The sequence below is a fragment of the Podarcis gaigeae genome (genome assembly GCF_964106915.1).
Source record: "Podarcis gaigeae genome assembly, chromosome: 14".
NCBI classification, from domain to species: domain Eukaryota; kingdom Metazoa; phylum Chordata; class Lepidosauria; order Squamata; family Lacertidae; genus Podarcis; species Podarcis gaigeae.
Window position 1 is genome coordinate 30,262,157 of NC_139690.1, and position 22,081 is coordinate 30,284,237.

The 22,081-nt window shown below is 46.0% G+C and overlaps 2 protein-coding genes across 6 annotated transcripts; one reads left to right on the forward strand and one right to left on the reverse strand.

The window, feature by feature from the left end:
* The first annotated feature begins 303 nt into the window (after positions 1-303).
* ZDHHC4 (zDHHC palmitoyltransferase 4) lies at positions 304-13,079 on the forward strand. 5 transcript variants are annotated; one of them, XM_083712097.1, is made up of 8 exons: positions 321-670; positions 2,252-2,380; positions 3,436-3,509; positions 4,732-4,910; positions 6,734-6,859; positions 8,175-8,419; positions 9,319-10,024; positions 10,771-11,210. In XM_083712097.1, exons 2-7 carry the CDS (start codon positions 2,258-2,260, stop codon positions 9,589-9,591), a joined length of 1,020 nt encoding a protein of 339 aa, XP_083568223.1. In that variant the 5' UTR covers positions 321-670; positions 2,252-2,257; the 3' UTR covers positions 9,592-10,024; positions 10,771-11,210. The 5 variants fall into 5 exon arrangements, with proteins under 5 accessions (XP_083568221.1, XP_083568223.1, XP_083568222.1 ...); XM_083712094.1 differs by lacking the exon at positions 321-670 and adding an exon at positions 1,649-2,101; XM_083712095.1 differs by lacking the exon at positions 10,771-11,210 and having other exon boundaries at positions 304-670; positions 9,319-9,636.
* Positions 11,097-22,009, reverse strand: E4F1 (E4F transcription factor 1). Its single transcript, XM_083712066.1, has 14 exons — positions 21,523-22,009; positions 20,307-20,431; positions 19,622-19,722; positions 18,505-18,706; positions 17,552-17,672; positions 17,077-17,229; positions 16,595-16,761; positions 15,618-15,845; positions 15,269-15,368; positions 14,520-14,737; positions 13,778-13,976; positions 13,107-13,267; positions 12,681-12,743; positions 11,097-12,012 (listed from the first exon to the last, which is right to left on the reverse strand). The coding sequence occupies exons 1-14, from the start codon at positions 21,689-21,691 to the stop codon at positions 11,659-11,661; spliced, it is 2,361 nt and encodes a 786-aa protein (XP_083568192.1). The 5' UTR covers positions 21,692-22,009; the 3' UTR covers positions 11,097-11,658.
* Between the last annotated feature and the right edge of the window lie 72 nt (positions 22,010-22,081).

Consider the following 22,081-nt stretch of genomic DNA (forward strand, 5'->3'; position numbering starts at 1 on the left):
CTGTTTAGGGAAGTTTTTAAGGATGGGTGTTTTTATTCTGTTTTTAGATATGTTGTAAGCCAGCCAGAGTGGCTAGGAAAACCCAGCCAGATGGGCTGTGGTATAACTAATAAAATTGTTGTTGTTATTATTATCTGAAGTGTTATTTTAATTGTATTCAAAAATGCTAAATCTTATTGATAATTTTATTATTCTATCTTTTTTGAAAGGCATTTTGAGGTTCTGTTTTTTAAAAATAATAATAATCAAGCAACGTATAAATTTTATGAAATAAATGAACCGACCAACCTCCCTCGCCCCACCCCAGTTATGCAGGACATGAGAGAGGCGTGACACTCAGACACTGCCTGCATCACTTTATCCGGAGCAGCTATGGCCTCCCTCCGTGGTCCCAGATTAGGAAAGTCAGCTAGCAAACCTAAACCACGCCAGAAGAGGAACTTTAGGGGGTCAGCTACCGCCGGGGCGAGGCCGGAAAGGGGCGGGGCCGTGACGCGAACGCAGCAGTCCTTTGGTCCCTGACGTCATCGCTGGCTGCACTCGCGTTTCCGTGGTAACGCGCCCTTCCTCAGTCAAGTGGAGCCGTGAGGCTTCCGGCGCTCTAGGAAAGGACTCGCCGTTCTCCCCCCGCTTCCGGCTCCGTCATGGCGGCGCCCTAACTTGGAGTCACGTGAGCGAAAAGCGGCCGGCTTCTGGCGCTGTTGCCAGGCAACGCGCCTTCCCCAAACCCGGCAACTCTGCTTCAATGGATAGGGCGGGGGTCGCTCTGCTAGTCCTCCCCTCTTGAAGGCCGCTGCATGTAGCTCTTAAGGGGGGTGGGTTGAGTGGGAGCGGGGCGGGCTGTGTTCTGGCGCCAGATTTGCTCCTTCCGCCAAGCAGAGGAAACCCCCCACAGCCCTTCAGGAGGGCAGCTCGCGGGTCTTGGGTTTAAATGGCATCAAACATGTGAGAAAACGGCCTCTGCCCCAAGGAGCCTGCAGTCTCCCAAGTCCCATCATCCCTGAGCATTGGCCATGCTGGGTGGGCTAATGGGCGTTATTTATAGGCAGTATTTTGTAAAATTTATACACGACTGGATTGTGAAAACGAACAAACCTCCAAGCGGTTTACAACCCCCCCCCCCCATAAAATCATCAGAAATTACTAACCATAATTTAAGATATTTGAAAAGTTATCTTTTACCCTATCTGAGTAGGCTTGCCTAAACAAGAATGTATTTATCAGGTGCTGAAAAGAGTGCTGTGAAGGTGCCCGTCTGATATGAATAGGCAAGAGAGTTTCAAAGAGTATTTTATTGCTATTTTTTAATTTATCAGTTTTAGATACTGCCCTTCATCAAAAGACCTTCGGGCGGTTCACAAGATAAAAATACAAGATAAAAACACAGATAGTTAAAGTAAAAACCACAAAACAATATAATATTCATTCTACAATGGCTGTAGAATTTTAATCAGCCAAAGTCAAAAGTGTAGGTGCTGCTGTTCTAAAAAAATTGAGTTCTTACCAGCGGGTGAGAAGTATTCTGTGGCACCTGTAATAGTGCCACTTGGGCACAGCTATTCCCCATGCCCTGCACTAAAACAAGACATACAACGTTGGGAGGGGGAACAGGATGAAACGGTGCCTGACAGTGTGGAGAAGGTGAGCAGGGAGTTTGCCTGCTTCTCTCAGTCATAAGACTCAGTGGGGACATGCAAGAAAGCTGGAGGTTGGGAGATTCAGGACAGGCAAAAGGAATCAGACAAATTCAGGGAGGACAAGGCGATTGATGGCTACTAGTCACAATGACTATGCTCTGCTTCCACAGTTAGAGGCAGTAATGCTTCTGAATACCAGTGGGTGGAAACCACAGGACGGGAGAGTTCTCTTGTTCTTGAATCCTGCTTGTGGGTTTCCCATTGGGAAATCTGTTTGGCTGCAGTTGAGAACAGGATGGGCCATTGACTTGATCCAGCAGGCTTTCCTTATGTTCACATTCTGATCCAAGAAATAGGTCTACCTGCTCACACACCTAGCTTAGAGGCCAATATCCTGGCATGTTTTATGGGAAGCTATGAATTGGCAAACCAAGAGATCAGCGCCAAACCTTGGCACACAATGGGTGAGGCAAGTGGGCAGGGAGCAGGCACAAAGCTTGTTCCTGGACTGTTAGATACAGCCTTTCTTTGGTGGTATATTTGTGGGGGCTCCCTGCACTTTTTCCCTGTAGGAATTGGCTCCTCTTTAATCAGCTGCTTTTTGGATTTTGTAGGGCAGGATGGACTTCTTGAGCCTCTTCCTCCTCTATGTGTTTCTGGTTCTGCTGACCATTCTCCTTGTTTGTTTCTATTCCGGAAGGAAGCAAAGCATCCCCTCAAGGCTTATCACCTGCATAACTGAGGTAAGGAATGTTTAAGCTGATCACATCAGTTTGTCACCCCACTGCTGTGCCCGCTTGCCAACTCTCCTTCACTTTAGAAATGAACCCCAACCTATATTCCTGGAGCTCAAAGAGAAAATAAAAGTGGTACTTAAAATTTGCCAGCACTGTTCCTAGCATGATGACAGGTCAGCTTCCATCCCACCAATCTCTATTTCATGCTGCCTGAGGAGCATCTACACAAAACGGTGATGTTCAGTCTGCTTGTCAATCCTGTTCTTCCATATTGCAGGTAAAGGCAGGTGTTCACATCCATCATTGGCTCTTCAATCTTGTGATAGAATGAAAACATTTTTCCTATGCCAAAGATATCATGACTTGTATGTGAAAGAGAATTGACTAGTGGTGATTATTTATTTGCATGTAACAATTTACATTTAATACACCCACACAAAAAATAACTACAAATAGGCACATAAACAGCCAACAATAAGAACAGATAAAGGTAGAGCATGACCAGTGGTTACAGATGATGGGAACTGGAATCCAGCAACACCATGAGGACCTCAAATTCTCCTCCATCTCCGTTCTCTTCAGAAGAGATGCAAATGCCATTTCCTAAAAACAGCAAAAAGGGTAGACTTGAGTCTGGGTTGTACCATTTCAGTAGTGCAGGTAAGGAGCTCATGGGAGTGGATGCTTCTCCATACAATTACAAAAACCTTTACGCATAGAAAGCCAAATGTTAGGGAGATGAATTCTAGCTCAATCTTTTCTGCTATGTGCTAATTTTATATGTGGGTGAGTTTTCTTTTCTATGGGAGGAAGATTTAGTCTTCTGAACCCCACTGGCAATCTGAAGTGGTTCACCCTCAAAATCAGTTTGAGAACTAGACCTTAATGCCAAATAAACAGTTTCTGAATTCTTCCAGTGTCAAGAGTCAGTTAAGAAATACAGCTGCATTCTGTCCATGTGGCACTTACTCTGTCACTCCAAGAACGTAAAAAACTCAATGATTGGGAATTTTTTTCCCCCCTTAAAAAAAATATTCCTCCCTCTGTCTTCTGTGATGTAGGTGCTGTTGCGTATAGTCCCATCCCAAGTCCAAGGAGCTGCTCATTGGGTGCTTCATGGACTCTTCCATAAACGGTACTGCTTCTACCCCTTCTTTTGTGCCTTTTCCTTGCCTGTCTGGTTGTTAGCACTAACATTTTTGTTTTAATTATGTCACTTTTTAAATTATCATTTCAATTTATTACCATAAGGTTCCAGGGTGCAATGTCAAAACAATTTAAAACAAGCAACAGACATGAGAATAGGGTGAGTCACAAAAACATACATCTCAGATATCAAAGGCAAGGGTAAGGAGGGGTGTATTTCTATGGTGCCTATCAGTTGCTTTTTCTAAGGAGGCTCACTTCCACATTAAGACACAAAGTATTACACCCCTAAAGCCATAGTGTAAAACTCTTTGAATTGCCATAGCTTTGCAGAACGGCTTCCGAAGATGGCTTCCCTGTGCTTTCCAAGAGTGCAGCAGGTCTTCTGCATTCCTGGTTCTCTGTTGTGCACTGATGGCCATGCTGGTTGGGGCTGCTGGGAGTTGTAGTTGGAACCATCTGAAGGGCTCCAGGTTAGACACGTCTGTTTTAAGCCATGATTTTTCTGTATATCTTAGGGAACCCTTGGATATGGAGAAACTTCCCTTTTTTATCTGGGTGACTGTTTTGTTGCCAAGACTGGCTGCGTAATGGTGTCCGCTTCACCATTCAAGGAAATGGAGTGGCATCCCAGCAAAAATAGATTTGAATTAAAAAGTAAACATGGTAATGCAAATTATTGATGAAAGCATACAGAAAGTGACACACAAGAAGGAACTATCAAGATAATGGGAGACAGAAACAAATAAGAGTGAGCAAATGATTTAGTAATGTGATATATCTACAGGACTTCACTGTTGCTTTTACTCCAGTTTAGCAAATGCAGGTATTTTTGCTTCATTTCCTGGTTGGATTAATGTTTCTGCATTCAGAATGTCACATGATTTCATCCAGCTCAAGAGAAACAGCAAGGCTGACAAAGGGTAAAGAGGTAGTCTTATTGTACAATCCTGTGCATATTTATTTGGAAGTGTGTTTAATGGGGATTACTCTCAAGTCTGTTTAGGATGGCAGCTTTATTTCTTTTATTACAGTTGTTTTCAAAACAGGACCAGTTAGGAGACCAATAGCTTAATTTGGCTTTTAGGTTTCTCTGAGGACAGTTACTCTTCACCTCTAAAACACCTTAGGCTGCAAAATATCACAAGCCTGATATAGTTCCGAGTGGGAGTCTAGCTTACCCTCATGCACCTCTTTTCTTTTTGCTGCAGAAACTGTACATTTGTGGTCCTGCACTTGCTCTTGGAAGCTTTGGTTTATGGGGAATATTCCTGGGAAGTGTTTGGCTATTGTCAGGAGCTGGAGTTCAGCAGTCACTTCCTCTTCCTCCCTTACCTACTCTTGGCTGTGAACATAGGTTTCTTCATTCTGTGCTCCAAGACTAACCCAGGTAAGACTGCTTTCCCTCAATTGTAACTCTTGGGCAGCACGGAAGTACCCCATAAATGGCCTTGATTTCAGCGGATGGGGTGATGAACCTATGCCTGCTTCCAGTTATATATGACGCCCATTATAAAACCTGGGAATACAAAGAAATGAGCATTCTTCTTCAGTTGTTCTGTGACCTTACAAAGAGCTTCAGTTGGGTAGATTCTGCAGCTAGATTAGAGTTTTGGCTGGTGCCCTACCCATACCATTTATGCCAGCTTTTGCCAACTGGTGCCCTCCAGATGCTTTGGACACCCAGGCAGCACAGCTGGTTGATGGGAATTGTAGGCACCAGGTTGGCAAAGGATGCTCTATACACACATACACCAAGGATGCATGGCTACCTTATTCCCACTCAGTTATGTTCGGATGGCCAAAGCAGGCACCTCTCTGGAACATGCAGACTAGGTAATTTCCCCCCTTGCAGGGAAGTTCCTTCACAGTGCCGCTCTTTTAGTTCAGTTCACTTATCTTGTGTACATTATTTTCCAGTTATTTCCTCCTTTCAGTTTTGCTTCACCCTTTGGGCACCGTCCTTTTGCTATGTGCCGAGCTTTATGGCCCAGCCAATTGTCTTCTTTCTCAAGTGTGAGAATTGCAGCAGTCGCAACCTGTCTCCTGGGTTTTGGAGAGTCTCAGCAACACATGCAAGCACTATTATGCCTTCACCAAGCAGTTAAACTACATTATTTGCTCCCACAGGTCTTGGGTGGCTTAAAACGGGAATTAGACAAATTTGTGGAGAATACTAAGGATATAGGGACGCGGGTGGCACTGTGGGTAAAACCTCAGCGCCTAGGGCTTGCCGATCGCATGGTTGGCAGTTCGAATCCCCGCGGTGGGGTGAGCTCCCGTCGTTCGGTCCCAGCTCCTGCCCACCTAGCAGTTCGAAAGCACCCCTAAAGTGCAAGTAGATAAATAGGTACCGCTTTCTAGCGGGAAGGTAAAACGGCGTTTCCGTGTGCTGCGCTGGTGCCGGCTCGCCAGAGCAGCTTCATCACACTGGCCACGTGACCCGGAAGTGTCTCTGGACAGCGCTGGCCCTTGGCGTCTTAAGTGAGATGGGCGCACAACCCTAGAGTTGGACACGACTGGCCCGTATGGGCAGGGGTACCTTTACCTTTTACTAAGGATATAAGTGGCTACTAGTCATGATGGGATGCGGGTAGCGCTGTGGGTTAAACCACAGAGCCTAGGACATGCCAATCGGAAGGTCGGCGGATCAAATCCCTGTGACGGGGTTAGCTCCCATTGTTCGGTCCCTGCTCCTAGCAGTTCGAAAGCACGTCAAAGTGCAAGTAGATAAATAGGTACCGCTCTGGCGGGAAGGTAAACGGTGTTTCTGTGCGCTGCTCTGGTTCTCCAGAAGTGGCTCAGTCATGCTGGCCACATGACCCGGAAGCTGTACACCGGCTCCCTCGGCCAATAAAGCGAGATGAGCACCACAACCCCAGAGTCGGTCACGACTGGACCTAATGGTCAGGGGTCCCTTTACCTACTAGTCATGATGGGATGGCTGCATACTACCTCTGGTGTCAGAGTTTGTTATACCTTTGTATGCCAGTTGCCGGAGAGCACAACTGGGGAAAGTTGCTGCTTTTGCACTCAAGTCCTACTTTTGGGCTTCCCATTGGGGCACGATTAAGAACAGGATGCTGACTTAGATGGACCCGTTTTGGGCTGATGTAGCTGGGCAAATTATTATATTTGCTGGATTTTGAAATCGGATGTCAGGAAAGAATCCTAGCAACAAGACACCATTTGCTACTTCCTTTCCCGGTCCAGGTACCATAACCAAATCCAACCAGGTGCTGTTTCTCCATGCATATGCCTATGACGGTGTGATGTTTGAGAAAGGGGTTGAGTGCTCCACTTGCAAAGTGAGGAAACCTGCCCGATCCAAGCACTGTGGTGAGTTTATATTATAATTATTCCCACATGACTGTATATGTGTGCCAAGATCTGCCTTGGAGGCCATCCATTTAATGGGTCCCACCATCATGCGCAGTGAGAAAGGTAGCTCTGAAGACGAGGCCTTCTTTGTGGTGGTGCTTCCACCCTTGAACTCTTTCCCAAGAGAGGCTCACCTGACACCAGTTAATGTCCTTTTGGCACAAGATGGAAACTCTTTCTCCTGGTCTTCTCTGGATGGTGTGTAGGTGGTTCCAAGTTCAACCATGGGATAAGGCCAGTCCCAAGGATGGGCTGGTCACATGACATAGGATTGTTAAACACCACTCCTGTCACTCCACTTCCACTTATTTTGCCTGTCTTGCCAGAGCAGATGGATATCTCTTGCCTGCTTTGTCATCATATAATAATCTGACTTTCACCTACGTTGATGAGTCTTGACAGAACTTTACCGTTTTTGTTTATTGTTATTATTCTGTTCAGTTTGTGTTGTAAAGCACTCTTGAGAACATTGGGGTTGAAAAGCAGAATGGTAATGTCTTCTTAGTAATTTATTTGTTAAATTTGTATCTTAGGACCTTCTAGGATTAAAAGGGTTTGCTCATCCTGGCATCTGTTTCTGCTCTGGCCCTAAACTCCTTGTATCCACTGTGTCCTTTTTCTAGGTTGACCCATCCCATTTTGCCAAGAAGGTAGCACCCTGCATTTGTGCTGCCCGCCCCCCACTTACCATGTCCGCTGAAGCCCTACTTACAGAGGTCACACAGCTGAGGGCTCTGGTTCCAGTGAGAACCTCACGAAATCGTGCAGAGGCCTCACATGACCTTCCCCAGACCCCAGCTGCCTTGCTTAACAGAGGCCTCTGTGTAATCTCACAGAGATCTCGTGAGATTCCCCCTACAACCCAGAAGCTGCAATAGCCACAAATGTGCCCCTTGGATTCTGCCACCTGAGGCAGTTGCCTCAGCCTGCCTGATGGCCCTGCCTTTTTAAAATGTCAAACACCCCCTCCCCCATCTGCCTTTAGCTCTGCTCTCACCCTGTGCATTACTGGAGGCCTCTTCAGAAGAGATTTTGCATTAGGAGACCTGCCACATGTAGTCAAATTGGGTCAAAAATATTTTATTTGGTTTGCTGCTTTCTTTGCCTCCACTCATTCGCACACCTTCCCCTTTGAACAATGGGGCTGTTATGAGCGACCCAGCATGCTAATAGCTCATGCCTGGTTTTTCATTTGTTTGTTTTAACTGGTATGTTTTAAACTCAGGAGGGTTGATAACCAGAACATCATGACCTTTCTTCTGGCTTTGATCAGGTGTGTGCAACATCTGCGTGCATCGTTTTGATCACCACTGTGTCTGGGTCAACAATTGCATTGGTGCCTTCAACATCAGATACTTCCTGCTCTATCTCCTTACCTTGACCTCCATGGCTGTTTCCATCGCAGTCTTAACAGCCACTTTCCTAATCCAGGTGGTCTTTCTGTCAAATATGATGCAGGGATATTACACAGATGACCAAGGCCAGGAGCGCCCAATTGATGCCTTCTTCCTTATTCAGGTAAAAGTTGACAAAATGATGTGGGCTGTACCCAACTAAATCCTGCTCAGAGTAGCCCTGTTGAAATTAATGGACCAGTAATTTCAGTGGGCCTGCTCCAAGCAGGGTTTAGTTGGATACAACCCTTAATTTCTGATGCCTTCATCTGTATGTAGCTGTGGACTCCCCTTGAAGGGAACAGATTTACTGTTGTGCAAGCTTTTGCTGAAAGGGTCTTACTTCTTCTGATCTGCAGAATAGATTTCAAAGCCTGAATGAAATTTAATCAAAGGAATCATTAATTTGGAGACTAAATGTGCCTTTCTGACGTTGACATTAAATTAACATGCTTTTATTATCAAGGGGTGGGATCCAGCTAAACAGTTCCACTAGTCGCAAGCACTTTGGATGCACAGTGGAACTTCCTTTTCCCCACCTGCCCCCTAAAGCTTAAGGCTTGGGGTGACCCCCAGAACAAATATAGGGGATGCATGGGAGTGGGATTCCATTGTGCAGTCAAAACTGCTAGCAATAGTGAAACTGTTCAGATGGATACCACCCAAGAAACTTAATAGTATGCATCTTCTTGAGAATAGTTGTTTTACGAAGCTTACTTAGATGTGCCTTTGTCTTTCTTTGATATAAGGGCTGCTGGTACTAAAATCAAAAGACAGAGGAACTATGGTTAGTCTGGGTTTTCTTAGTAATTTGAATTTTAGCTTTTCTTTTACTATCAAGATAAAAGCTAAAATTTCAAATTATTCAAGTTAAGATGCAAACTTACTGATCACATTGATCAAAGTGCAGTATTGACAAGCTGTCTACCATTGAAGGAAGAAGGCACATGAACCACCAGGACAGGGGGGGTTAGGCTATTCTTTGTGCATTTTGACTCCAGCTGGGTATTTTTCTCTTTGCAGCATCTTTTCCTGACCTTCCCCAGGATCGTGTTCATGCTGGGCTTTGTTGTTGTCCTTTCAATTGTACTGGGCTCCTATTTTTGTTTTACTCTGTATCTGATCCTGACCAACCAGACAAGCAATGAGTGGTTCAAGTCAGCAAGATATAAATGTTCATCCTCAGAGGACGAGACCAGGCAGAGGGGTTACAAAAATATTTATTCTAGAGGCATCCAGGGTAACATCACAGAGATTCTTAAGCCAATTATGAGCCCTGAAAGAAAGCAAAGGTGAGTTGCCATTGACAGCAGTAGACTGTACAACTCTTAAATTTTTAATCTCAGCACAAAAGTCCTAGGCAAAATTAATCTAGTGCAAGGGTAGTCAATGTGGTGCCCACTACCTACCTCTTACGGGGCCTGTGAAAGGTCTTAGTTCTCATCACAATGCACAGAGAGGGTGTTTGCTCTTTCTGTGCACTTCCTTTTTGCACTGTCTCAGCCTATCCTTCAGTGGCTGGCAGAACTGGATATAGTGGTCCTCCACCCATGCTCTTGGAAGTGGCAGCCATCTCCAAATGTGCCTGCTGGCCCCTAAAGGTTAGTGACTCCTGACCTTAACTGTTGAGTCAGCCTTGCAAGCAAGCCCCAACATACCAATGCAACTGGAATAAACATACCTGTTTACTGCTAGTGTCTGCCTAAGATGGAAGCTGAAGCTGCAGTTTGTGGTAGGGACAAGGAAATACCGCATCTTTCGCTCTATAGGACACACTTTTCCCCCTCCAAAAATGAAGGGGAAATGTGTGTGCGTCCTGTGGAGCAAATGCAGGCTCCCTGGCTTCAGCGATAGCAACACGAAGCCTACGAAGCCTGCGCTCCCGAGGCTTCGCGTTGCTGTCAGGAGAGTCTGGTCTTTGAGGCTGGCGGTGGGGGAAAGCACCGCTTCCCCCCACAGGCTGGGGGGGGGGCAGCGGGAAGGCGCGTGACGCCTTCGCGCGGCTCCCAACCTGGTTTGGAGGCTGGCGCTGGGGGAAAGCAGCGCTTCCCCCCACTGCCAGCCCCACAGGCTCAGTTGAAAAGCCCCACCTCCCGCAAAAGCATGCAAAAGCCGCACGCTCTTTAAAGGGTGCATGGCTTTTCCGGGCTTTTCTACGAGGTGGGGGGAATTCCTAGAAAAGCCCGCAGGAGCTGCACAGCCTTTAAAGAGTGCGCCGCTCTTGGGGGCTTTTCCCCAAGGAGGGAGAAGGGACTGACTGGCCAAGTCAGTCCCTTTTCCCTCCTGTGAGCTTTTGCAGGAGATGGAGGAATTCCCCCACCTCCCGCAATAGCAGGGAGAAGGTCTGGGAGAAGTGCACAGACTGCGTGCAGCCTGTCCGCTGCTCCCAGACGTGGGGGGGGGGGTGTCATATTTTTTTCCTTGATTTCCCCCTCTGAAAATTAAGTGCGCCCTATGGTCAGGTGCGCCCTATAGAGCGAAAAATACGATAACCTCGAGAATACTGCACTTCAGATGGTTGGGACTATAGATGACCCTCATGGTCCCTTCCAATTCTATGATTCTGATTAGGAGCACTAAGCCCCTGCTTGCTTCTTGAGACTTTAGGCACTACCCTAGTTTCCAATCATGAGAACTAGAAACTTGTTAACTGGAATAATCTAAGGCTACTGACTGCTTTTGCACAACTAACATTCATTTCAAGAGTCTAGCATATACAGAGTCCTGCTGGATTACATTTAATCTGTAGGATAAGAGAAGTGACAGCTACTTTTTACCAAAACAAAAAACAAATAACCAGCTTTCATCTAATAATAGCTCTCTTTTTATTACATCAGAATTTTGTAGAAAATTATGTATTTTAAAAACATTTACAAACTGTACAATAAGCAATTAAATGTTACATGGTTACAAAATGTACATTGTCGCTTTTATGTAGCAGTTGCAGGATATTAAGATAACCTGTGTTCCTGTATAGTAAAGCGTTTTCAAACTTTTCTTTAAAGTTTGCGTCCATTATGAGTAGCTTACATTCCATGCCTTATATGGACTTACATATGAAAGGCAAGTAGGTGCCCCAGAAAGGAGGCCTCTGGTTGCATGGCATAGTTTAATTTCCCTGCAAATCCCCCCACCATCCGTTTTTTTCTCCCCCCACTAAGCTAAGATTAAAGTGCTTCGCTCCATCACTGCCTGATTTCAACAAGCAGCAGCTCAGCACAAGTGCTATGAGGACACTGGTCATCAAGCCCTTTGGCACCGCCAGAGTGCCCCAGCCCCATGTGACATTTTCCACAGTGCTGAAGACCACCCACGGGGCAGCCTCCAGAGATTGAATGTAGATATGGCTCTCTCTCCCCTGGTCTAGACTATAACAGTCTGAACCTCCACTTCCTCCTCCTGGGTGGCAATCACAAACTCCCCTGTGTGCTCCATTATTTCAATGTCTTCGGATGCCACCATTGTCACCGTTGCCTCTTCAGCCTCGCTGCTCCCCTCTGTGGCCAACACAGCTCCTTCACCAATGGCTGAAGCCAGCGTCATGGCAACCTGCTCCGTGAGACTCTCGGGAGTTGCTATGGCAATTGTGTCTGCGTCCGTGCCGTCGGATGTCAAGGCAGAACTTTCTGCCACAGTGACATTCTGGACAATTATCTGATGGCCAGAATTTGCTTGGTTGACGATCTGCTGAACTACTTTCATGATGTGACTGTCCACCTGCATGGAAGGAAGGAAATACACCAATGATTCAAAGCCAGATTTGCACACACTGTACCAGAGTCGCTGCACGTGTAGTTTGAGTCCAACAGAGGATGACAAGCGTGGCATACATTTTCATGAACAGCAGCATTCCTCAATGTGGTGCCCTCCAAATGTTTCAGAATACAACTCCTAGCCAGCAGAGACACTCTTTTAAAAATGTGTCCAGAGAGAAAGAAACAAAAACCATGGAGCCAAAAAGCCCTAAGGGACGAGGTATGTCAACTGCTTGACAATGGCTCTTGCTTTAAAATCAGAGTTGCTTTAAGACCAAACCACTTGCTTTTCTTTCTCAGTGCCAGGAACTGGGGAGGTTCCCCTCTCTGAAAGGGGAAGTGGACACAGAGCACCTGTGTTGCATACAGAAAACCTCAGGTTCAATCCCTGGTGGATGGCAAAGACCTTTTTCTGCCCTAGATCCTGGAGGGCAGACCTAGTAGAAAGCAGCTTCCTAGATCCACTCTCCCACCCAAGAAGGTATTAAACAAACAGGCTGCCTAGTCTTGTGTGTGTGTGTTTGCTACAAAGTCGTCTCTTGGTAATTTTATCAATGAATTAATCACTTCAAGCTTTAAAGATTTTAGTAGCAAGGATTGTAAGGAGCCTCTTCGGGGAGAGCAACCTACCTCATGCCTTGTCCCTTCTATGATTTCAGCAGCTTCCGTGGTTTCCATCTCTTCGGTAGCTGTCTAAAAGAGAGAGAACACAGATTTCCCCTAAAGCAGGAACTTTACTTTGCAGTGTTTTCACATGCTGGTAATGTCCTCAGGAATGCTCTTTGCTCCAGGCACAATCCACCACATACCTTCTGCTATGCCTCTCAGGCTTAGCCAGCACAGCCATAGGATGCTGGTGCCCATGAAAATGGTTCAAAAAGTAGAATGAACCGGGCTGGTGAAGCCTGGCCTATTCTATTCAGAAGCACTTGACAGATTACAGTCTGGCTGTCGCTGCCCCTGGACAAACCACAACTGAAAACCTCCCACCAACCCTGCAGTGTAGGAAAACTTAAGTTTTCTCCAAGAGATTCTCCCTCAGTGCTGCTCAGCTACCTCAATGATGTACTCTTGCGTATCTGCCACCACTGAAGAGAACTCCACGAGGACTGTAGGAGGATCTTCAGAAATGACTGTTGCAGCCAAATTGTCAGCAGACTGACCTTCCTCCGACACTGCTTCTTCTTCAGCTTCTTTCAAGGCAAGCAGACAGCCACCTGGGTGACGGATAAGGTAACTCTTGTCAAATTAAAATATTTTCTGGATACGTGTTCAATCCTGACATGCTCAAGTCTTTTATCAAAATATCATGTCTTTAAAAAAAAAAACCCTTTGTGCCAAGGAATGCCAAATTCTTGGCCCCACTGTTTGCAAATATAGCTTGTTTCCTTATTCTGGATTATTTGCTCAGGGAGCAACAAACTATTATATAATATTTTAAAATATTAAGCCATTTATACATGCTTTTAAACAAATACTCAGCCACTACAAGAAATCCAGTTCTCCCCACCACCATAGATCAAAAGATCAACCAATATTCTGACCTCTAGAAACTTCACCAGGGAGGTTCTGCACCCGCTTCCCAACCTCTTGGCCTCTAAATCTTATAGCACTCTACAGAGATGGCAGGCGATGGGGTTGCCAAAAAGCTTCTCCTATTCTAGAAGCTAGCACATGTTGTCCTTGGCTCCAGCTTGCATTTTACATGAAAGGGACAGCTCCCTTACCTTTGGTCCTCAGGTGCCTGTTGAGGGTGCCATGCTCTGCAAAACCACGGCCACATTTGTAACATTTGAAGGGCTTCTCCCCTGTGTGGTGGCGGATGTGGCGCACCAGGGAACCCTTTTCCCGAAATCCCTGACTGCAGAACTGGCAGACGTATGGTTTGTCATCGAGGTGTGTCCGAAAATGCACCTGCTGGGCGTTCTGCAGGACAGGAGAGCATGGAAGCCATGAGTGAACATAGACAAACACAGCAAACCTCCTACACTGGACCTCCTGAGCAGACAGAAGCATTATCCATCGCACACCACTCTTAAAAGTATTTTTAAAAATCATCTGCTTCACTTTGAGCACTTCAACAAAGCTGCTTGTCTGCCAAGAGCAGTTTTTTAAATAAAGGACAGGTGACTCCAAGGCACTGGAGGCAGACTTGCTGCCAAAGAAAAATAAACCACCCATCTTTTGGCACAAAGCCAAGCAAAATCCTCCAGCAGTGCTCAGAAATTTTCACTTTCGGGACACTCAGAGAACTCTAGAGAAGCACTAGTGCCCTTCAGGCAAAATGGAAAGCAATGCTCCTCACAAGTCTCCCAGTCACTTTGAGTGCTAATGCCAAGGTAAAATTGCTCTGCCCACTTTTCCCTACTGGCACATGGCCCTCCAAAAGTCACCTAAAAGGGAATGCGGCCCTGGGGCTTAACCAGGTTCCCATCAAAGAACAAGTCCCAAAAGATGTGGGGCTCCTACCTTCGTCTTGTATCTCTTGCCACATTTGGGGCAAGGATATGGCCGCTCATCAGAGTGAACCCTCCTGTGTCCCTTCACATGCGCAATTGTTTTGTACAGCTTGCCGCAATCCCCACAACGGAACCGCCGCTCGTTCACGTGCACCTCCTGGTGTTTTTTCAGCAAGTAGCCCTTGGTGAATCCTTTGCCGCACTCTTCACATGGGAAAGGTTTGTAGTCTGGGCAAGGGGTGGGAAGTTTCACAAAAAAAGAGGATTGGAGCAGGCAGAATATCCGGTATTTATGACATTTGAAAATGCAAGGCGGTAGAATATCAAAGAAGAAACTGCCTTCATAGCCGCAAAGGAACTGCCCATAAATTTTCTGTTCGTAGCAAAGACGACAGGTGCCTCAGGCATGAGGCTGATTTAGCCAGAGATCTCGGGGTTGACCTTTGCTCAAAGACTAACCCGCATACAGAAGCTAAACTTAAAGCCAGTATCTGCAATACTCAGCTAAATAACTGAGCAAGCCCGAGACATCTACCATTTTTGCTACTGAGTAAAAAATTTCTCAGCAATTCTGAAGCATTCAAACTATTTTTAGTTTTATGGTATCTTGCAGCAATGTGCACCAATCTAACAGAGAAAATAAATTATTTGCATGCCTTGGAAAGCCACCCAGCTGCAGCCTGATAAAACTTTGTGGCTGTACAAGGAAGCAATTTGTCCATGGATACATTGACGAGACACAACAAGATGTCCCCTTACCAAAATGTCTGCTAATGTGCTGGTCAAGGGAGCTGTGTTCCCGGAAGACTTCACTGCAGTAGGGGCACACCTGGCCCTCATCAGTCGCATCTGCATCTGGCTATGAGACAGAGGGGGGCAGCATAAGTACTTGACATTGCAAAAGCTTGAATCGGGATATCCTATTTGAAAGGCAGCATATGCCACTGCTAAAGCAGCACTGAAGGCAGCAAAGGGCGGCGCAGGTCATGTATTAACCTGTATACAGCTGCACACCACCAAGACCTTTTGTCATGCATCAGCCAAACCTGACTTCAGGAGAGGTGAGTTAACTTAAATAAAGGAAAAGCAGCTACCCTGAGAAACTTACAGTTTCTGCTTGCTCGATCTTCACGTACTGCTCCCCACACAGCTTCTCGGACATCTCCACCTCTTCATTCTTTGACTCTTCTGCAACAGTCACCTCATTGGCTTCATCTGATTTGCTCGCCTCCTCCATGGACACCTGTTCTATCACAATCCCAGAATTCCTCATGGCTTCCCTCAGCAAGTTCTCATTCTCATCTCCCTCAGGGGGCAGATCCTCAGGATTTGAAGGCTAAAGAAAACCAGGGACAGATGCAAGGCAGTTAACTGCAAAGTAGAGACCAATTGTTTTAGCCCCAGAAGTTGCTAAAAGCTCTCTCTTAAGTCAGCATTCCTCAGCCTTTTGAACTCAGGAAGTCACTGGCATCTCTTCTCCCGGGCCCCACAACTCATCAGAAAATGCAAATGACTCCCAGAGAATGCCATATGCAAGGTCTAGATTGGGATTTAACTCCTAGATGTTCCTTGCCTCTCTGCAATTTAGTTAGAATAGCCATTTTTGAGGAAGCGACATTAAACCCCTACCACTGGGCCTGCTCGCTACATAATCTTTTTACCCTCTGCAATTTTACTTACACACACACAGTAGTGGCCCATCTTACAATTTGAGACCCACTCTTAAACAGAAAAACCAAACTGTTAGCAAACTGATCTCATGGCTTCCCTCAGCATCTCAGATGCCTGTGCAGAGCGCACCAAAAGTTCTCAAATTTCTAAAGAGGGAGACATTATTTAGAACTGCTTGCTTTCTTGCAGATGAGCTTTGAGTTTTGATGCCTTGTGTTGGGCTTGAAATTCTCCAGGTAAACTTATCACCTCCAAGATTTCAAAGCAATACTTCCTTAGAATTTTCTTTCCACCTGGCCCCTTGAGACTGGTCAGGCATGTTGTCTCATCATGCCAAACCCATAGCTGGAAATTAGTGTGTGTCTCTAGTCTAAGCCAAATGCCAACCTTCCCCTCATCATGGGTGGCACTAACCTCTTGGCCCAACAATTTCTCCTCTGTGATTGGGAGCTCCTGCACCTGGACATGAACTTCATGGAGGACATTCCCTTTTGCATCCGTCACTAAATGAATCACAGGAGGGGACTCCACAGACTGAGCTGCTAGCGAGGGAACAGCCTCTACAGTGGAGTCATTTGACCCTTCAAAAAACCAGCAAACAGGAGTCTCAGCAAGCAGCCTAGCTCCCAAATACAACTTCCCACTTTGAGGTCTTCTCTTCCCCCAGTATCCAAAGCAATTTCCTCTGTTTGCAACATTTCTGCATTTACATGATGCTTTCAAATTGCTGAAGTACTTCAAACACCATCTTGTTTACAAGCAACTATTTAAAGTAAGCATGTTGCGGATTGTGGAATACCTAAGGCCTCCTAGAGGCAAGATTTGGATTTCTGTATTCAATGAAAGACAGCAAAACTGTACAAACAGCAGGGCAAGCTGCTGGTCTTTTCACTGACCTGCTGCTAAATCCTCTTTGCTCACAACTATTTCCTTGTTCATATTGAAGCGGGTTTTCTCAGTACAAGGAGTCAAGGATTTCAGGTGCCGGGTCAAGGCTCCTGACTCTCGGAAGCTTTTCCCACATTTCTTGCACTTGTAAGGACGCTCATCTTAACAGGTTGAGAAGTAAAAGACAAGAGTTATGACATGGAAGAAAATGGCCCATGGACTCCAGCTATGAAATTTCCCCTCTTCTGCTTCTCTCAGAAAAGAAAGCAGATGGGATGTTCCTTTCATAGCATCCACAGTAGCATCCTTTTGGCTGTGCTAGCAAACTGGAGCCTTAGTGCATGGCTCTCATGCCTTCCACTGTCACCAGCAGAGGGGGTTTGTCCGTTCTGACTCAATCATTATAGACCAACAAGCACTGAGGGGTTTTCTACACACATAGCACCATCATGGATTTTATAACAAACCAATCTGTCCTCTCACCTGTATGACGACGATGGTGTCTGATCAGCGAGCCCTTGGTCCTGAAAGATGTCCCACATATCTTACACTCATAATCCTTCCTGCTGCTGTGAGTTATCATGTGAGCTTTGAGGATGCTAGCCTGGAGCAAGGAGAAAGGAACTATTGGTGATGCTGCCAGGCACACAGATCACCTGTTTTAACCAATGGAGAATTTCAAGCTGTAGCTACACAAGCACACACATATATTCACACACAAAAACAAACACACAGTCGTACCTCGGAAGTCGAACGGAATCCATTCTGGAAGTCCGTTCGACTTCCAAGACATTCAGGAACCAAGGCACAGCTTCCAATGGGCTGCAGGAAGCTCCTGCAGCCCATTGGAAGCCGCAACAGACGTTCATGTTCCAAAGAACGTTCACAAACCACAACAATCACTTCCGAGTTTGCACCATTTGGGAGCCAAAACATTCAACTCACAAGGCGTTTGACTTCCGAGGTACGACTGTATAGGCAAAAATGATGCTGTGTACATAAAAGTTAAAATCTGGTTTCAATTCTAAAGGTTTAGCAACATTTTACTTGTATTCAGATTCGAGTTTTTTACTTGTCTATTGCAAGCCACCCAAATGCTATGAATCAATCAATCAATCAATAAATGCAAATCTCTTCTTATTTGTCCAACACTATCTTATACAGATAGGTAGCCGTGTTGGTCTGCCATAGTCAAAACAAAAAAAAATCCTTCCAGTAGCACCTTAAAGACCAACTAAGTCAGTTCTTGGTATGAGCTTTCGTGTGCATGCACACTTCTTCAGATACTTCTGTGTATCTTCTGTGTATCTGAAGAAGTGTGCATGCACACGAAAGCTCATACCAAGAACTGACTTAGTTGGTCTTTAAGGTGCTACTGGAAGGAATTTTTTTTGTTTTGACTATCTTATACGTTCTGGTACAAACTTCAAACATACCGTTTTGAATGTCTTGTGGCATAGTTCACAGACGTATCGGCCTTCTTTATTAACCAGCAGCTTAACTTTGATGAGCTCCATGGAGGCCCCTTCTTCTGGGCCTTCAGGACTGTCCTGCCCCTCTCCAGTGTCACCATCAATGTGGCCATTTGGGCTTTCAAATACATGGTCTCCGGCTACAATGACTTCTTTGATGTGCCCACTACCTGCAACCAGAACACCACACAGTAAACCAGATACAATGGTACCTCAGGTTACATATGCTTCGGGTTGCATACGCTTCAGGTTACAGACTCCGCTAACCCAAAAATAGTACCTCGGGTTAAGAACTTTGCTTCAGGATGAGAACAGAAATTGTGCTCCGGCGGCGCGGCAGCAGCAGAAGGCCCCATTAGCTAAAGTGGTGCTTCAGGTTAAGAACAGTTTCAGGTTAAGAACGGACCTCCAGAATGAATTAAGTACTTAACCCAAGGTACCACTACTATCAAACCATACAAACTATCAAAGTCTGCATAAAGGTCTTATGACAATGACCATTTTGATCCTTGTCATACTATTGTCTTGCATAATTTTTTCACTTTTTCACTGCAAGTGCATTTGATAGTTTTACTAAGTTATTCCTCACAACCCCAAATTCTCTTTCCTGGACAGCCAGTTCACTACACCCAGAACATGGGGTTCTTTTTGCTATTCTCCTAACTTATGTGCCTCAGTTTGCACTCAGCTTACATTGAACCTCATTTGCCGTTCTGCTGCCTGTTCACCTGGTTTGGAGAGCCTATCACATTTCTCATTGTTTGCTTGGATTTTCACCATCCTGCATAATTTGGTTTCATCTGGAAACTTTGCTACTTCTTCAAACCCCAGGTTAATTATTAGAATTAAACATCTTTGGTTCCTGACCAACACCACTGCATTTCCCTCTGTTATGAGAACTGTTTACTCCTACAATCTGTTTGCTGTTCTTTCACCAGCTACCTATCCCCATGACAAGCTATGCATGAAAAGGTTACTTAGGAACTTTTATTAGTGGGGTTTGTCAAAGGATTATGGAATTCAAGCTTATACTGTTTGATTCATCTGACACACTCAAAATACCTCAGAAAGTTTGGTGCACCTACCTAGTATTGCAGATGTGTTGCTGATCTCTTCTGTTATTGGAGAAGCTTCAACAACTATATGAGCTACAGTTATAGGCTCTTCAACAGATGAAATGACCTGTGCAGCAAACTGAGTTTTAGTAAAAGAATACATATTGCAATAGTTATAGCCAAACAGTGAGAGATGCAAAATTAAAAATATTTCTCTGCTCACACTTTATTCACTCTTCCCCAAAGTGATGGAGGTTTGTTGTCTGCACCAATCAAGTGCTGCTTGCAAAGGAACACCTGGGAACTCCTTTTGAGGTTCAGTGGTTCCTTTGGAATCATGTTCTTAGATGCCTTAAAACCTGACATGAGGTGTGCTTTGGGGGAAATGGTCTCACAAGTCAAACTAGGACCCATGCCAGGCCCAATTAGGCGCACTGGCCAGAGGTTTCCTACTACTGATTTCAACAGTAGTCAGTTGACTTACCCTGCCACTCTTGCAGTAGGACTTAAAAAAGACATCTCTGTGAATTTTCCAGGCATCACACCTAAGCCACCCTCAAACCCATCCAGGAATTACCCAAAACTACTAGAGCAATATTGTCATGCCCCCACCCACTGCCCTCAATGAGAAAACTTGTCCTAGCAAGCAGTCTCAGGGCTAGAAAAGAATCCAGCCATCGCCGTCCCCACATCCTGCTTCAGGAAACTTGCCGGGGTTGTTACTGCTGTAGTATCTTGTTGCCTCTGGCAAAGCTTTTGTAATTTGTGCTGTACAAATTCTTCCAAAGAAGTGAACTCAGACTGGCACCGACCACACTTGTGCCTGTCATCTTCATCTAAAATTCAAAGGATAAGAAAACTGTCACCATCTTCAGATGTAATAACAAGACTATTTAAAGACAAAGCGTTCAGACCAGCTGGTTTCTAGCTTATATTGGTCATTATATGATAGGAAGGAAGTTGTACAAATTGTTACCTAAGCATTGATGGGATAGCTTGAGAACACACCTTGACATAAAAGCATCCAGTAAATGTGAAAAAACAAGCTGAGAAGAATTTAACATTGATTAAGATTTGAACATGATTTTGCAATGCTTAATAAGGGTCAAGTGCAAAAAGGGGCAGAGCTCCTGCACCCTAAAAAGCTGTGTAGAAGAGAAATTCAATACAGCAGCTTGCACAAGTTACACTGCTGAAATCCCCATTCCCAGCACTTCCACTGTCCTTTCTTAAATGTGACCATGGAATACATGCTTTCTCAGAGAAAAGATGTAGGCAGGAGCTATTTTACAACTGAGCAACTCTGGCTAAGAAACATGTCTGTCATGTTTCTTTCCTGATTCTGGCACGTTAGAAGCAGTGTTCCTGATCATTCTCATCCAGGCTGCGGTTTAAAAGAACAGGTGTTGGGTTAGATTAAAAAGAAGTGAAACTTCAGGGATATAGACTCTGAAAGCTCAATGCGGCTTTCGTAGACCTGCCACCCTCCAGATGTCTTGGACTACAACTCCCATCAACCCCAAGCATGGCCACGTTGACCGAGGCTCATGAGAGTAGTAGTTCTGAGAGTTGTAGAGGCTGGAATCAAGGAACCCGACAGGAGGCTGCGTGGCACCCTTTCCCCGAGGCTCAACCAACTTTTTGCCTGCAAGTGAGTCCCACGCTTGCCATTCCTCGCTCCAAAGCAGGAGGAGCGCAGGCGCGACACCGTAATTGTCAGAAGAGAAAGGCCTCCACTCTCCCAACGTATTGGACCTTCGCCTTTATTGGGTGGCTTAACGAGCTGCTGCATCGACAAGCCCAAGAGCGGGCTGCGCAAAGCGCTGAGGGAACCACGGGACCCCTTCCTCCTCGGGAGGAACATTACTTTACAGAGTAAGAGACCCCTCCCCTCTCCCCCATCCCTGCCTGCCTGCCAAGCCGGTACCTTCTTCACCGAAAGGCGCCGGGAGACTGAGGAAGGCGGCGGGCCCCTGGTTCGCGCCGGAGACCGCCTCAGCCACACACTCCTGTCCCCGCGGCCCAACTGCCGTAAGCCCCGCCGGCCCAGAGCTCGTTGCCATCGCGGCCTCCATGTCGCAAGGCGCCGCAACCATCAAGATGGCGGCTTTACGGCCGTGTCGTCATAACAACGAGCCCGGCGCCGCCACGGGGCGGGGCCGCAGAGCCCGAACTTTTGCCAATTGAGGCGAAGCTCGGAGTTTCCTCTCCTCAGCTCACCTGAAGTGGGCAGAGCCACCACGGCGCCGCAGCCAATAAGGAGCAAGGGCGGAAAGGCTCTATTTCGGCTAGACCAATGGGAACCTGGCAAATGCGGACGAAGCCCGAGCAAATGAAGCGAGGAGACGGCGTCTCACCCAATAGCAAAGTGGCTTCGCTTCTTCTCGGCCAATAAGCAGCTACGGCGGGCGGGGCTCAGGCAGGGGTCTAAAGGCAGCGGTCACCTCACTCTTTCCCTCAAGGCGCAAGATGAGGCGGAGCCTGAA

Bases quoted from the DNA above. Each gene is read 5' to 3' on its own strand.
- ZDHHC4 (XM_083712094.1), top strand. From the start codon at position 2,054: ATGAATTGGCAAACCAAGAGATCAGCGCCAAACCTTGGCACACAATGG. The intron at 2,102-2,251 runs GTGAGGCAAGTG...TGGATTTTGTAG, and splicing joins CAAACCTTGGCACACAATGG to GGCAGGATGGACTTCTTGAG. The intron at 2,381-3,435 runs GTAAGGAATGTT...TCTGTGATGTAG, and splicing joins TTATCACCTGCATAACTGAG to GTGCTGTTGCGTATAGTCCC.
- E4F1 (XM_083712066.1), bottom strand. From the start codon at position 21,691: ATGGTTGCGGCGCCTTGCGACATGGAGGCCGCGATGGCAACGAGCTCT. The intron at 13,268-13,777 runs GTAAGGGAGCTG...TCCGTCACCCAG, and splicing joins CAGGCACCTGAGGACCAAAG to GTGGCTGTCTGCTTGCCTTG. The intron at 12,744-13,106 runs GTAGCTGAGCAG...TCTCTCTTTTAG, and splicing joins CGCAAGAGTACATCATTGAG to ACAGCTACCGAAGAGATGGA.